The sequence below is a fragment of the Trematomus bernacchii genome, unplaced genomic scaffold (genome assembly GCF_902827165.1).
Source record: "Trematomus bernacchii unplaced genomic scaffold, fTreBer1.1, whole genome shotgun sequence".
Lineage (NCBI taxonomy): Eukaryota > Metazoa > Chordata > Actinopteri > Perciformes > Nototheniidae > Trematomus > Trematomus bernacchii.
The window spans coordinates 7,876,739-7,890,018 of NW_022987313.1; the positions used below are offsets into that span (position 1 = coordinate 7,876,739).

General features: G+C 40.1%; 1 protein-coding gene across 4 annotated transcripts; it reads left to right on the plus strand.

Moving 5' to 3' along the window:
- The first annotated feature begins 710 nt into the window (after nucleotides 1-710).
- Nucleotides 711-11,836, plus strand: tacc3 (transforming, acidic coiled-coil containing protein 3). 4 transcript variants are annotated; one of them, XM_034124934.1, is made up of 18 exons: nucleotides 711-797; nucleotides 1,822-1,987; nucleotides 4,286-4,416; nucleotides 4,515-4,540; nucleotides 4,625-5,969; nucleotides 6,078-6,129; nucleotides 6,224-6,398; nucleotides 6,591-6,649; nucleotides 6,748-6,878; nucleotides 7,046-7,118; nucleotides 7,237-7,365; nucleotides 7,928-7,995; nucleotides 8,084-8,127; nucleotides 8,207-8,367; nucleotides 8,477-8,583; nucleotides 8,663-8,783; nucleotides 8,880-8,957; nucleotides 11,675-11,836. In XM_034124934.1, exons 2-17 carry the CDS (start codon nucleotides 1,823-1,825, stop codon nucleotides 8,943-8,945), a joined length of 2,853 nt encoding a protein of 950 aa, XP_033980825.1. In that variant the 5' UTR covers nucleotides 711-797; nucleotide 1,822; the 3' UTR covers nucleotides 8,946-8,957; nucleotides 11,675-11,836. The 4 variants fall into 4 exon arrangements, with proteins under 4 accessions (XP_033980825.1, XP_033980828.1, XP_033980837.1 ...); XM_034124937.1 differs by lacking the exon at nucleotides 11,675-11,836 and having other exon boundaries at nucleotides 4,625-5,187; nucleotides 5,233-5,969; nucleotides 8,880-9,072; XM_034124946.1 differs by lacking the exon at nucleotides 11,675-11,836 and having other exon boundaries at nucleotides 4,625-5,187; nucleotides 5,278-5,969; nucleotides 8,880-9,072.
- Nucleotides 11,837-13,280: the final 1,444 nt, after the last annotated feature.

The following is a 13,280-nucleotide window of genomic DNA, read 5'->3' on the forward strand; positions in this document are numbered from 1 at the left end:
ACAAGGAGCACAACAACAACAACAACAATTATATCACCATGAGTATGCTATTTCAAGTAAAACATGCAGGCGAAAATGAAATGTATTAAATAAACCTTAAATTGACAGTTTAACATTTCTTGTTTTGTCTATTAGATTCAAATTAGTTTGGGACATTTTGGGGACTTTAACCTTCATCAGGATCAGTATATTGCCTTTATTTATAAAGGAAATAAGATAAATCCTCCCTCTCTTGACACTTTGCTTTCAGTGCTTTTTTATGGCGCACAAAGCATCAGTCAGTCATGCAGGCATGTTTATATATTCAACAGGGATGTGAGCTTATAGCCTGTAGGTGTATTGCTTTGTCAATGTGAAGACGTGCCTTTGTGTACTGTTTGGGTTATATTCACTGTAACTAAATACATCAACCATTAGTGCATTTCGAAGAGCAGCTAGCATTAAGAAGCCAGCTTTGAAGAGAAGGTCGATAACTTTTACATTTTCTCCATTAGTCCGTTTTGTTTGAGTTTTTAGTTGCCATAACAATTATCTTGCCATGTCTATCCGTCTATCCCTGCGGTTCTCCCATTGGGCGCAGCCGTCGTCTACATCATATCCGCTCTTCAGCGCGATTGGCTACATAACCAGGAAGTGCGTTTCCTTTTACTGATTCTGGCAATTGTATTGGTACATTTAGCTTTAAAATCCAAACGGTTCTCGCCCATTGAAGGAGAGGGGTTTTCAAAACGACACCAGTCATTTTCATGCGTTGACGAAAGACGTTGTGATTTCGGCCAACTGCAACTGTTTTGAAGGTACGTGCTGAATATATTGTGATAATAGTATCTTACTACCTGCTCTGTTGTGTAGTCCTACGTTTTCCTCCGCTTTACATTAACTGTTTAGTTTTATCATTAGAGTATAACTCCTCAAGTATAACTTTACGTTAACAGTTAACATTAGCTTAGCTTACACAGCTTTTGTTGCTATTTTTACTGTCAACGCTTACGTTAGATATCTTCGTGTACGGTGTATTTAATCAAATTATGGCAGTTCTCTAGCTAAATGTTTGTCGGTTGCCGTTAATGAAACCAGCAGTAGTTATTTTATTATATTCTACTGTTGTTGGACATTATAGACAATAAGTTGTCAACGTTGAGTAGCACCATATCTGACGGATGTTAATGTTGGCAGCAGGTCCAGAAAAAGACAAAGACGTAATTCACTAATAATAACTTGCGTGTAAAATGTGTCTTTTATAGCAACATTTTGAAGATTGTTTAAAGCTGACAAAGCACCACATAGTTATTGAAATGATCAATGTCCAAAGTCAGTTGAAAACTACTAACCAAATTAACTTAAAATGTTTCAGTGAGTCAAAGTCATTCCCCTCGTTTTTTTAAGTCTTATAACCAGAATTAATTCTCTTGGCCTTTAAAAGCGGAACAATTCCATAATTTATTTTCGATGCTGATTTATAAATTACATTCATTTTGAAATTAGGTCATGTGGATATGCTGAACTGCACTTTTTATAGTTCAATTAACTTGTTAGTGCTCTCTGGTGGACATACTATTTAATTGCAGTGCTGTGATCCACACATTTTTCATGTTATCATTTGTTGTTACATTTTCACTTTTTAGTGATATTTAGTGTATAATACCAATACTAACTTTATATAATCTTTCTTGGTGCAGATCCTTTTAACATGCATCAGTAAACTCTACAACCAAAAATGTCTTATCAAGGGGTTGCAGCTTTCATGATGACGCTGCCCTCAGAGTTTCATCAGATCACTCCTGGCCCCATAACTTACAATTTGTCCCTCTGCTATTACAGGATGAGTTCTGTTGCTGTGAATGATGAGAATCGTGGGGTCTGCCCTGGAGGAAAGCAGAACAGCTCAATTAACGACATATTTGCTCTGGATCAGCCCACTGGGAGGCCCTCCATCCTGCGACAGACAGAGAACCTGCCCAGCAAGACGGTGCCAAAGGCGGCTAAGGTACAGAACCAGCTCGCTTTTATCCTAAATGTCCTGTCCCCATTTTATCTTGATTCTTTTAACACACTGTTTTTATGACGCCAGGGGAGAAATTATGTACACAATTAGATCTTAACCTGAAGTGATAGATGGGGGTTTGACGCCTGCTTGTAAAACTATTTGTCTGAATTTGTTTTATTAGTTACCTTGACCATATAACAATTGAATGCCCCAATGTATTTACAGCATAGCTCTACACAACTTTAAACAGATTGTGATCAAATGAAAAGCACTTGTGTTTGTTGGTTGTCAAAGCTAAAGGACCGTTTTAAGTGTACTAACATTGTTAGATACAAATATGTGAAAATGGCCATTTATTACTTTCCTGTTCATCTTTTCTTTTTTTTGAACTGTTTATTTTCATTTTAACAAGACAAGACATATCCTGACATAGGTCGTTTTCATTAAAATGACAGATGGTTACATGATAAAGCAAAGTATAGTAAGGAATTAAATAAAGCAAATCCAGTGTCTTTTAACACAGTTCCATCTTTGGGTAAAAGAGTCCATTTTTATCTGCAGGCTCGCCGTCATTTTTTCCATCGTGTAGACTTGTTTAAGTCTGTGCATCCACTGAATGATTGTCGGAGGTTTTGCATTTTTCCAGTTCAGTTATAATCTTTTTGGCAATTAACAATAGTATCCGTAATATGTACCTCTGGTCTGAATCGTAAGTGTCTGTAGGTATAGCTCCGAGCAAGAACAACATAGGCTCCAGAGGAACAGTCATTTCCAGGATGTTTTTAATCTCTTCTTTAACAGATTTCCAAAATCCTTCAATTACTGGGCAATCCCAAAAGATGTGTGTATGATCCCCTATTTTTCCGCATTTCCTCCAACATAATGCGACCGATGGTCCTTGTACATATTTAGAAATTTAAAAAATCTGATTTTCAGCTTCCAATCAAACTCTTTCCATAACTGACTATTCATTCCTTTATGGCTGCCTTCCCAGACAGCATCCTTCCCAGACAGCATCCTCGATTATAATGTTTAGTTCTAATTCCCATTTATTTCAAACATTCCAGGTATTTTGGGAGTCGTCTGCCATAAGCCTCTTATATAAGTGAGACATGTTTCTTATTTGGGAAGCATTTTTCTGCAATACTAATAAAATATTCTTCTATAATGTTTGGATTTGTTCAGACTGCTTCTCTTTCCGGATCTGGAAGTACCTATACAAATCATTTGACGGGAGCCCATATTGATCTTGAAGTTGGGAGAAGGATTTGACATCTGTTCCATCAAACATTTGGTTAATTGTGATGAGACCTTTATCGGCCCATCTTTTAAATCCTCCATCCCTTACAGATGGAGGAAACTCTATATTGCCTAAAATTGGCATGGCTCTTGATATTGATTCTGGGCTCCTGAACATTTTTTTAACTGCCGTCCACAACTTTAGGGTATGCTTTATCCATTCGTTCTCAATCTTAACTTTATTGACGGATTTGATATCAATATAAGGCAAAACTGATAACGACACACCCTTAGTTGCACTCTGCTCTATCTGTGCCCATCCTGTTTCCTCGTCCTTTCTAATCCAGGCCACTATTGCCGTTAACTGAGCAGCCCAATAATAATATTTTAAATTTGGCAGGCCTCTTTTGGTAGGAAAAGAGTTTTAAGTCTTACTCTGGGTCTCTTATTCTGCCAAATAAACTTAGAGATACGTCTATTTAACATGTTGAAAATGGAGGCTGGAATTCCCACGGGGAGGGATTGAAATAGGAAGAGTAATCGAGGAAGTAGCTTCATTCTTACAGTCTCTACCCTTCCGAATAGCGAGAGGGGGAGAATTTCCCAACGTATCATGTCATTCTTTATTTGCTTTATTAATGTATTATAGTTAGCCTCAAATAAATGCATAGGGTGGTGAGTAAGGGTAATCCCTAGATATCTAAACCCCTGCTTGGACCAGCGGTAAGAAACATCCTTGTTTAATTGTGTGGGCCAATGCCCCGTTATCATCATTGCCTCTGATTTAATTTGTATCCCGAAATTGTCCCATATTTGGACAAGCACTGCATAAGGGCTGGAATAGAAGTTAGGGGTGTTTTTATAAAGAGTAAAATGAAGTTTAGTATTTTGTAATCAACGCATAAAAGACTTATGAGGCGATAACTAGTGCACTGTAGGGGGTCTTTTCCCTCTTTATGCAGGACTGTGATGATAGCTTCTGACCACTGTTCATCTTTTCTGAATATGATTTTGTGTCTAGGATTTATCTACGATCCTAATCAAATTACTTGTGTGTAGGTTTGTTTTCAGACTCCAAGAAGAGACCCTGCGACTAAAAGAATCGTATCTTCTCCATCCAAGTCTCTTAAGATGTCAAGTGTGGATGAGTGTACCAAAGCAATCGAGTCCTTAACTTTGGGTCCACTAAAGTAAGTAACATTTCTGATACCGTGATATTCTTCCAGATAAATGTGTGTTGCATTTAAGTAACCAAGTCTGTTCTGTCTTTATAAACTTGCCTTTATAGTTCTTTACATGATGAACCCAAACAAGGTAAATCATCACACATCATAACGTTATTTTCCCTGAATGTCTCTAAAGGCTGCAAAAATGATAATCCTCTTGAATTTTCCACAGAAGTATCATCCTATCCTGACGATGACATGCCCATACAAAGCAAAGGAGGCTATCAGCTGGACTTTGAAAACCTCGATGCTTTCAATCCATTTCAGGGTTCTGTTAAGATGGTCCTCTCCCCCGTGACGTCTGCTGTTGATAACCCTCCCACAGAGTCTCCAAACACAGAAACCGAGAATATCGCAGAGCAGCCCACCAAAATAGAATCTGCTCTAGATGATACGCTTCCCTTCGCCCCATCTGTGGATTGCTCCCTGGTTGACACCCCCTCCAACATCAGCTCCGCAGAGAGCAGCGTGGTCACCGTGTTAAAGGTCACTGCCATGGAAGAACAAGATTCCTGCACTGCCACGCCTGATGAAAAACAACCGTCTCTAAATGTCACTCAAGACTATTCTTCAGGCAGTTTTGTGGAAGATGCTCCACTGCCAACGAAGGGTTCTTATTCTTTTGATTTTGACAACCTTGATGAGGTCAATCCTTTCCAAACAGGTGGCTCAAAAATTCCAAATTCCCCTTTCATTGGGAGCAAGGTGGCAGAAGCAAACCCACCAGTTGAAGAGATGAAGGGAAATGAATCCACAGAAGCTCGAGATGTTCAACCTGAGATGAAGGGAAATGAATCCACAGAAGCTCGAGATGTTCAACCTGAGATGAAGGGAAATGAATCCACAGAAGCTCGAGATGTTCAACCTGAGATGAAGGGAAATGAATCCACAGAAGCTCAAGATGTTCAACCTGAGATGAAGGGAAATGAATCCACAGAAGCTCAAGATGTTCAACCTGAGATGAAGGGAAATGAATCCACAGAAGCTCAAGATGTTCAACCTGAGATGACACCAATAGCTGCAGCGGCCCCAATCACAACTAATGCTGCCGAAACACCAGCTGCCGAAACTCCAGCTGCTGAAACTCCAGCTGCTGAATCCACGTCCCAGCCAGCTGATGCCCATACCCAGGAAAGAGCAGTCAAACTTGAGTTCAATTTTGACGATGGCAGTGAGGTCAAGCGTAAACCACCACCCATGAAATTTGGCAAAAGGCCATCTGGTGTCAAACCTAAAGAGGGAAAGCCAGAATGTGCCGTGAAACCACCTAAAGAAGCTCCAGTGAAGCCTGATGCCAGCGGTGATGTTCCACTCTCCAAAGGGTCTTACTCATTTGACATGGCCAAGTTTGATGACCCAAACTTCAATCCCTTTGGCACAAAAGCAAGCATGATGACCAACTCTCCACAGTGTAGCAAGAACGCTGAACCTGTGCTATCTGACCCTGTGATCATGGAACATTTGATTCCAGAGAAAGTGGACGTGCCAGCGGAGAAGGAAGCATTGTCATCCGAATGGTATGTTTTCCTTCTTTATCTGAGTGTATTTATCATTTATTTGAAGCAGAAACTTCACTTGCTAGTAGAACTTTATTTCACTACGTTTGTATGCTTTTCTCTCTGTAGCGCTGGAGAGAGTGTCACGGCTGCAGAAATCATCCCTGAAGCAGAAAGATATGTAATGCAGTTTGATACAATCTTTATCCATTTTACATTCCCTTGTTTGAATCTTTTTTTCAAAGACATACATTTTTATTTTTATGAAATGACAGGATGCTAAAGACAAGGCGGCTCCTGATCATGACTTCGGATTTCTACTCGAAGTTCAACAGGAAGTTCAGCAACCCACTGAGAGTCTTCCTGACTTCTTTGGTCTGTGTCAACCTGAGCAGAAGACGCAGGCCGCCCAGCCAGAATTCAATGAGGAGTTTGTTCCTGGAACCATGTGTAAGTAAACATTAGACTTTATTTTGTCCAGTTTCCACAAACATCCCAAATGTTTCTTTTACCCTCACTTGACTTTTAGTATGTTTGTGATAAGTTATGTTGGTGAAAAACACAGGTAATGTCCTTATTTGTGAAGCATGATGTACATAAATGTAATCCTTATTTGACGGTAACTATCATCTATATCTTTAGTCATGGCCAATGACTTTGATGGACAAATGGATTACCTGGAACAGTTTGGGTCCCACAGTGTAAGTACTCACTTTGCGTATCCTGTCCTGACTGACTACCTTTTGTTGATTGTCAGTGCATGACATAAATTAAACTTAAATGTTTCTTTTGTCAACAGTTCAAGGAATCTGCATTGAGGAAACAATCCTTGTACCTTAAATTCGACCCCCTGATGAGAGAGAGCCCCAAGAAGTGTGCAGCCCCCGTGGCTCAGGACCCCGTGCCTCGCCCCGTCGCCTTTGTTTCACGGTATGACGTACTTCTGTTTCCACTCACTCCGACTACAGCTGTCACTGAACGTTAGAGCTGAATTTGTTCCGCTTTTGACATCTTCAACAAAATGAGATTTGTCTGAAATGTAACCACTTTGACCACTTGACAAGTAAGGCTGTTTTGTTTTTTTCTCCCAAACTCAGGCTTGAAACTTCTCAGATGCCAGAAAAGTATGCAAGCAGAGCACAAAGGGATGATTTCCAACTGTTTGATCCTGTGAGTCACTGTAACAATTCCACCACTGACTGCATGGCAATGTTTCTTAAAATAAGTGTGGAAATGACATTCAATGCTTCGCCTAACCTGATTTATTCACACTGGAACTGTCGTCTAGGCTTCCCCAATCCTTGCAGACCTCGTCCCTCCTTTCCCTCAGCCAGAGAACACAGAGGAGGCCATTATTGAAGTGCTGAGGTACAGTCAGCAGGACATGGACGCCGCCATCGCCAGAGTCCAGGCACAAGTATGTCCTGCTCAGTGTTTGTTCATTTGACAAATAACAGTCAGGAAGAGGTTTTCTGTTTGAAGTCCATTTTGTTTGTGTCTTTGTGAATACAAAACCATTTGTAAAGACAAAAATCACGTGACTATATTATGGTTTCAGTGGTTATCCAAACAATCCCCAGAGTAGTTTAGAGAAATCTGATTCAACCAGAGCATTCTGGATTCAACACAAGCTAAATGGAGAAATGTGTAACAGGTAATTGTAAGTGATTGTTCGATTTACAGGGTTTTTCATCATTTACTGATACATTTTCAAAAAAAGAGGGATAATACTTTATACTTTATTTTTGTTGTGATTCCGCCATTAGGGACATTATTATAAACCACATTTGCTAGGATTTAAGCTCCCAAATAAATGTTTTTTAAAAAAAAAATGGTTGTTTTGTATAAACTTGAAATTGTATTACTCAAACATGCAGGTTTCTATAAATGTACATTAAAAGTCGCCTCTTGATTTGAAACATTTTATACGTAATCTCTTACTATTAATAAATAACAATAATGTTCTTACTTTCAAATAGGCAAAGGACACAGAGGATCAATGGAGTGCAAAATATAAAACGATACTTGACGATGGCCAAGAAATGAGGTAGGCTCGTTTTGAGTCTGTTTAACATAAAAAAAATATTTATTTCGTTTTTAAAGGAAATTTGACAACATTTTTATTTTTTTTACAGGAAAATAAATGCAGAGTTTGAGCTCATGATTGCTAAAATGCTGCGTAAGTTAATATATGTAATGTACGTGCCTCAGTCTCAAGTCTTTTCGGTGTCATAAGAGCTTTTAACTCTTGTTTTCAGTTGATCAAGAGAAAGAGAGGGAGGTGGCCCAGACGAAGCGCACTGCGGCTCACATCGAAAAGGAGCAGGTCTCCAGTGATCTGAACACCATGGAGAGATCGTGCTCCGACCTTTTCAAGAGACTGGACAAGTACAAGGATGTTATTGAGGGCTTCAAAAAGGTTAGAAAACAACACTTGCCCGGATATAATCCACAAATTGCATGATGTAGTTTAAAGAAATAGCAGTGGCCGTATGATTGGTAACATGTTTCCTGTGGCCCTCCTGCAGAATGAAGAGACTCTGAAAGCCTGTGCTCGGGACTATCTTGAAAGGATCAGAAAGGAGGAGCAGCGGTACAAGACCCTTAAAACCCACGCTGAGGAGAAGATTGGCCAGTAAGAAACCTCACTGCACTCTGTTGGAAGTGTCAAATGCAAGACTTGCAGCGTTTAACTGACACCTGTTGTCCTTCAGAGCAAACGGGGAGATTAATGAGGTTCGGTCCAAGAACAATTCTGAGACATCTGCCCTCCAAGCCCAGCTGAGGATGGAGCAGCTGAAGGTGCAGTCGCTGGAGAAGAGCCTGGACCAGAAGGTGAGAGAAGAGGACAACATTACATGGCGGTTATTTGTTTATAAATCTATTAAATATCAAATATTCTATTAATTGTTCCCTTTAATTTTTTTGTAGGAAAAAGAGGCAGAAGAGCTCACCAAACTTTGTGATGAGCTCATCTGCAAAGTCCAGAGGGGTTGAGCTCATTTGTAAATTGTGTACATTTTAATGCTTTTCTTTCCTGTTCTTCATTGTTCCTGTCCTTGTTCATTCCTTTATGTAGTGCTTTGTTTGTCTTTGTCAATGTTATTAAAATACTGTAAAAAGAGAAGTTAGTGATTTAATCTTTAATATAGAGTTGATGAAAATTATTACAATTGTCTGTATTTTTTTTGTGAATTTTACAGTTGACTTTTGAATATACATGTTACGTCCCAAGCTCGTTTAGGGTAAAAGGGAAGCAACACGAAACCAGATATTCTTGGTAAGAGGTTGATTTTAATAATAAACTCAAAATAAAAATGATATAAACAAAAGTATAGGCTCTTTAACCAAGGAGCTATCTATTTATAATATAAGTACACAGATTATCACAGTCACAGAACAATATGGGCACTTAAGGTGAAAATAGTGAGGCGTCTAGCACAAATTCAACGCCGTCACAGAACATACACAAACATTTTAGAGAGTAGCGTGGCGTCCTGGCACATATCCAGCGCTTCGAATGACAGCAGCGTTGCAGCTTAAAGGGGACCTATCATGCAAAATGCACTTTTCTACGTCTTTTATACATGAATATGTGTCCCCGGTGTTCCAGGGAACTCACCAAGTGTCAGAAAACTCTACCCTCTCTATTTTCCTCCATACCCAAATCTCTAAAAAAGGGGCTGCAACGGATCTGATAAAAACGTATCCAGATTTGAACACTTTACTGACGTCAGGAAAGTGGCGCTACGGCTATTGGGCCAACTCTCCACCTATCAGGGGAATGTGCCGCTCGAAAGCTCTGGAGACGCTGTAGTACATATGCCAGGCCTGTAAGTGGCGCTGTAGTCTGCCACAAAAGCAGCGAAGAAGAGTTCCCGCGCATGGTTACCATGGTTACCCTTCTGTTTATTCTCTGCTGTGGCTTTTTTTCTCCCTCCCCGAGGCAAGCGTTTGCTCCTGCTGCTTTAATTCAATGCAATCCCTCCCCGTCGAGGCAAGCACTGTAATTCTCTCCGGTTAGTCCACCAGCAGATGACAAACACCCACCTCTCCGCCTCTTCCAAGGAACAAGGGGACCGTGCGGCAGAGTTTCAGTTTCTGTCGCCGGTCAAGATGTCCGTTAAAGTTGAAATCTTCCAGACAAAATTAGAAAAGTGCCGGTCAAAGGTCTTCTTTGTTATTTATTGAGCTTTAAAACAAATGAATAACGACTCTATAGGCCTATAATAATATCATAAAACACGGAGGACGGAGATCTATTTTTCTCCCCCTCTTCTGACTTCAGAGCACGGCTCCCCTCTCCTGCAGGGGGGCGTGGTCAGCTGCAGCTCACAGAATCAGCCCCGTGCAAAAACAGTGCTGGAGAACAGCAAATAGAGCGAAATGAGGCATGGCTAAAATGCATGATCTGTTTGGTATTTTGAAAACAGAAAAGTATAAATATACCTTATATAGGTATGGCCCTACCAAGCCCCCAGGAAGTGCGCCGGACTCTGATGAAAATATTCGTGCTGGCCAAACGGCGGTACTACACTTCCTTTTGGTTGCCAGGCCCGGAAACACTTTTTCCCATTGACTTACATGGGGAAAGAGTGGTCTGTAAATCGTTGGATAATTTTTTTTAAACTAAATAAACTACCCAGTATGAACACTTGTATAGCCCTTATTAAAAACATTCGTTCCTCAAGTTGTAAAATGTGCTAATAACGTTATTCTGAGAGTTATTTCCCTCTGCATTATGAACGCGCATCTAACCCACGGGACCGCGCCGCCCGGCACGTTCATGTTACGTGTTCAGCACTACATGCGTTTATCTTTACCCATGGATGCACAATAAGAACGGACCCATATCGCCTTACTGCCAGCCCACGGAGCTGTAATAATGGATATATTGCACATGTTTGCTGTAATTCATCATTTATAACATATTATACTACATGGGCTGTATGATTAAATCTTGTACCGTAAATGTTGTATTAAATAAAGTTAATATTACCGACGTAGATTAACGTCCCTGTAGCTTCTTATTGCACTAAGAAGCTTATTGCACTGTGTGTATATATATATATATATATATATATATATATATACAGTGCAATAATTCTTTCATGCTAAATGAAGCTCTGTTGCTTGGATATCACTAGATCCTGTTACAGCGTAATATAAAAGTACATAACGATTGATGTGTAAATTAGCATAATTACTAGCTAACCGCTAGCTGCTAACTGCCGCCTCGTTAATATCAAATCTATCATAACAAACATTACCATGCTGTCATGAACGTGCGGTGCTGTTACGTGTACGCAAATTGACGTGCTTGATGTGAACGAGCATTTTGGGGGGCATGGTTAAAGTTGCGCATGCGCTATGAGCGCACATACGGGTACTTCTCAGGCATGCCGGGTAATCTGTGACGTTTCGCTCTCTCAAAAGTTGGGCCATTTTATCATCATGCGCGAATGAGCAACTCTCATAGGAATGAATGAGGCCCCGCCTCCCACGCTGTATCCAGTTCTTATTATACATCCATGGGCCCTACAATATATCATTTAAATATAGCATGATAGGTCCACTTTAAGTAGCGTCATCAAGCGTCGTCCAGACATCTTCCGGTGGGAGGAACTAAACGTCACACCAACGCGGTAACCATAGTACCTAAAGGCAGTCATATACACACACACACATATGTCTGCAAAGTCCAGAGGGGTTAAGCTCATTTGTAAATTGTGTACATTTTAATGCTTTTCTTTCCTGTTCTTCATTGTTCCTGTCCTTGTTCATTCCTTTATGTAGTGCTTTGTTTGTCTTTATCAATGTTATTAAAATACTGTAAAAAGAGAAGTTAAAGATGATTCAATCTTTAATAAAGAGTTGATGAAAAATGATTACAATTGTCTGTCTTTTTTGTGAATTTTACAGTTGACTTTTGAATTTCTGCCTGATTTCAAACCACTAGGGGGCAGCCTTGCCTTCACAACCATAGGTTCATGGATTTGAATCTTTATTCACGGGTATGGAAGTAACATGGCTGTTGAACCCTAAAACCAAAGTGTTCTGTGCAGACCCTTTCCTTTAGACCCACAGAGTGATTCAGTGCACTCACTCCTCACCTGTCTGGAGCCAAAGCTCATCCCGTCCTGTAGTGCTCACAACAAAACAGGCGCTCACCTGATACAATGCCCCCCTTCTTCCCGGAGCAGTCGCAGGGTCCTGTCACATCACTCCCAGAGGCAGGACAATGCACTTCCTAAATGGTGAAAGGAAATCCTAGCTAGATTGGAGTTGAATGAGGTGGTAGTGCGGACCAGGGGGCAGGCGGAGAGGGTCGAGTCTCTTAAATGGAAAAAGATGCTGGTCACTCGGTGTAGTCTTGCAGGGGCCATCACTCATCTGAAGAGGAGGACTGTGTGAGGCTGCTCCTGTGTCTATTCCCTCGTTCTTCACAGCATCTGTCCCTCTGCTGGCTGCCCTCTGTGTCACCCACAGCAGACACTGCTCACAGGAGGAAAGCTGACCTGTCTGTGCCCGACTGTACAGCCACTGATCTTATTCACAGGGATTGTATGCCTTTTTAAAGTATATTTGTAAATGTAAAGAGAGCATTGATCTTCCTGAGGCATGTCACTTGTTTCAGGCCATTTAATTAAACCATCAAACTTTTTTATATGATTCAATTTTTGAACACAATACATAAGATTGTCAAATACAACCAATGACATACAGAAACATTTAAATATTGGCATGAACTAAATGTGATTAAACAGGGAGACTCAAATGTACTATACACAACAGTATACTTTAATAACATTACATAATTATGTAAAACGCCTTATTCTGAAAAATAAACTTTGATACATTTTTTTTTAGCAAAATAAATTAAATATTCATGACTCAAATTGATTATAAAATGACTAAAGCTTCATACACTGGGTGGAGAAGGTGGCATCCTCTGCTGGTTTGTGTCAACATGCTAGATACCATGAACAGAATAAAAAGATGAAATGATAATGAAGACCGATTTAGTTAACATGGAATCACAATTATTCCATCCCTTCAAGTCCGAGCTAAGGTTTGCGTGCCATTAAAAACTCACCAGTCGACTATCACTTACCAGAGGATAACGTAAGGGATGAAGAAAGGTAATAAAAAGGATAGTGGTCAGCTTTCGAAACATTATGCATCTTTAAAAAACAAAAGGACTACCTGAGTAGGGCACAAAACCAACCCTTTTGTAAATCTTGAGTACCATTATCATCTTCTTTACTGCGCTCCAACAGCTGAATCAGTGAAAGGTAAAACCTCACCTCCATTTTCAGCTACACCTCAAGT

What these genes read in the sequence shown, in the direction of transcription:
- tacc3 (XM_034124934.1), top strand. Translation starts at nt 1,823, where the DNA reads ATGAGTTCTGTTGCTGTGAATGATGAGAATCGTGGGGTCTGCCCTGGA. An exon ending in CCCGTCGCCTTTGTTTCACG is followed by an intron (nt 6,879 to 7,045) that starts GTATGACGTACT and finishes TCCCAAACTCAG; the next exon opens with GCTTGAAACTTCTCAGATGC. An exon ending in ATTTCCAACTGTTTGATCCT is followed by an intron (nt 7,119 to 7,236) that starts GTGAGTCACTGT and finishes ACTGTCGTCTAG; the next exon opens with GCTTCCCCAATCCTTGCAGA.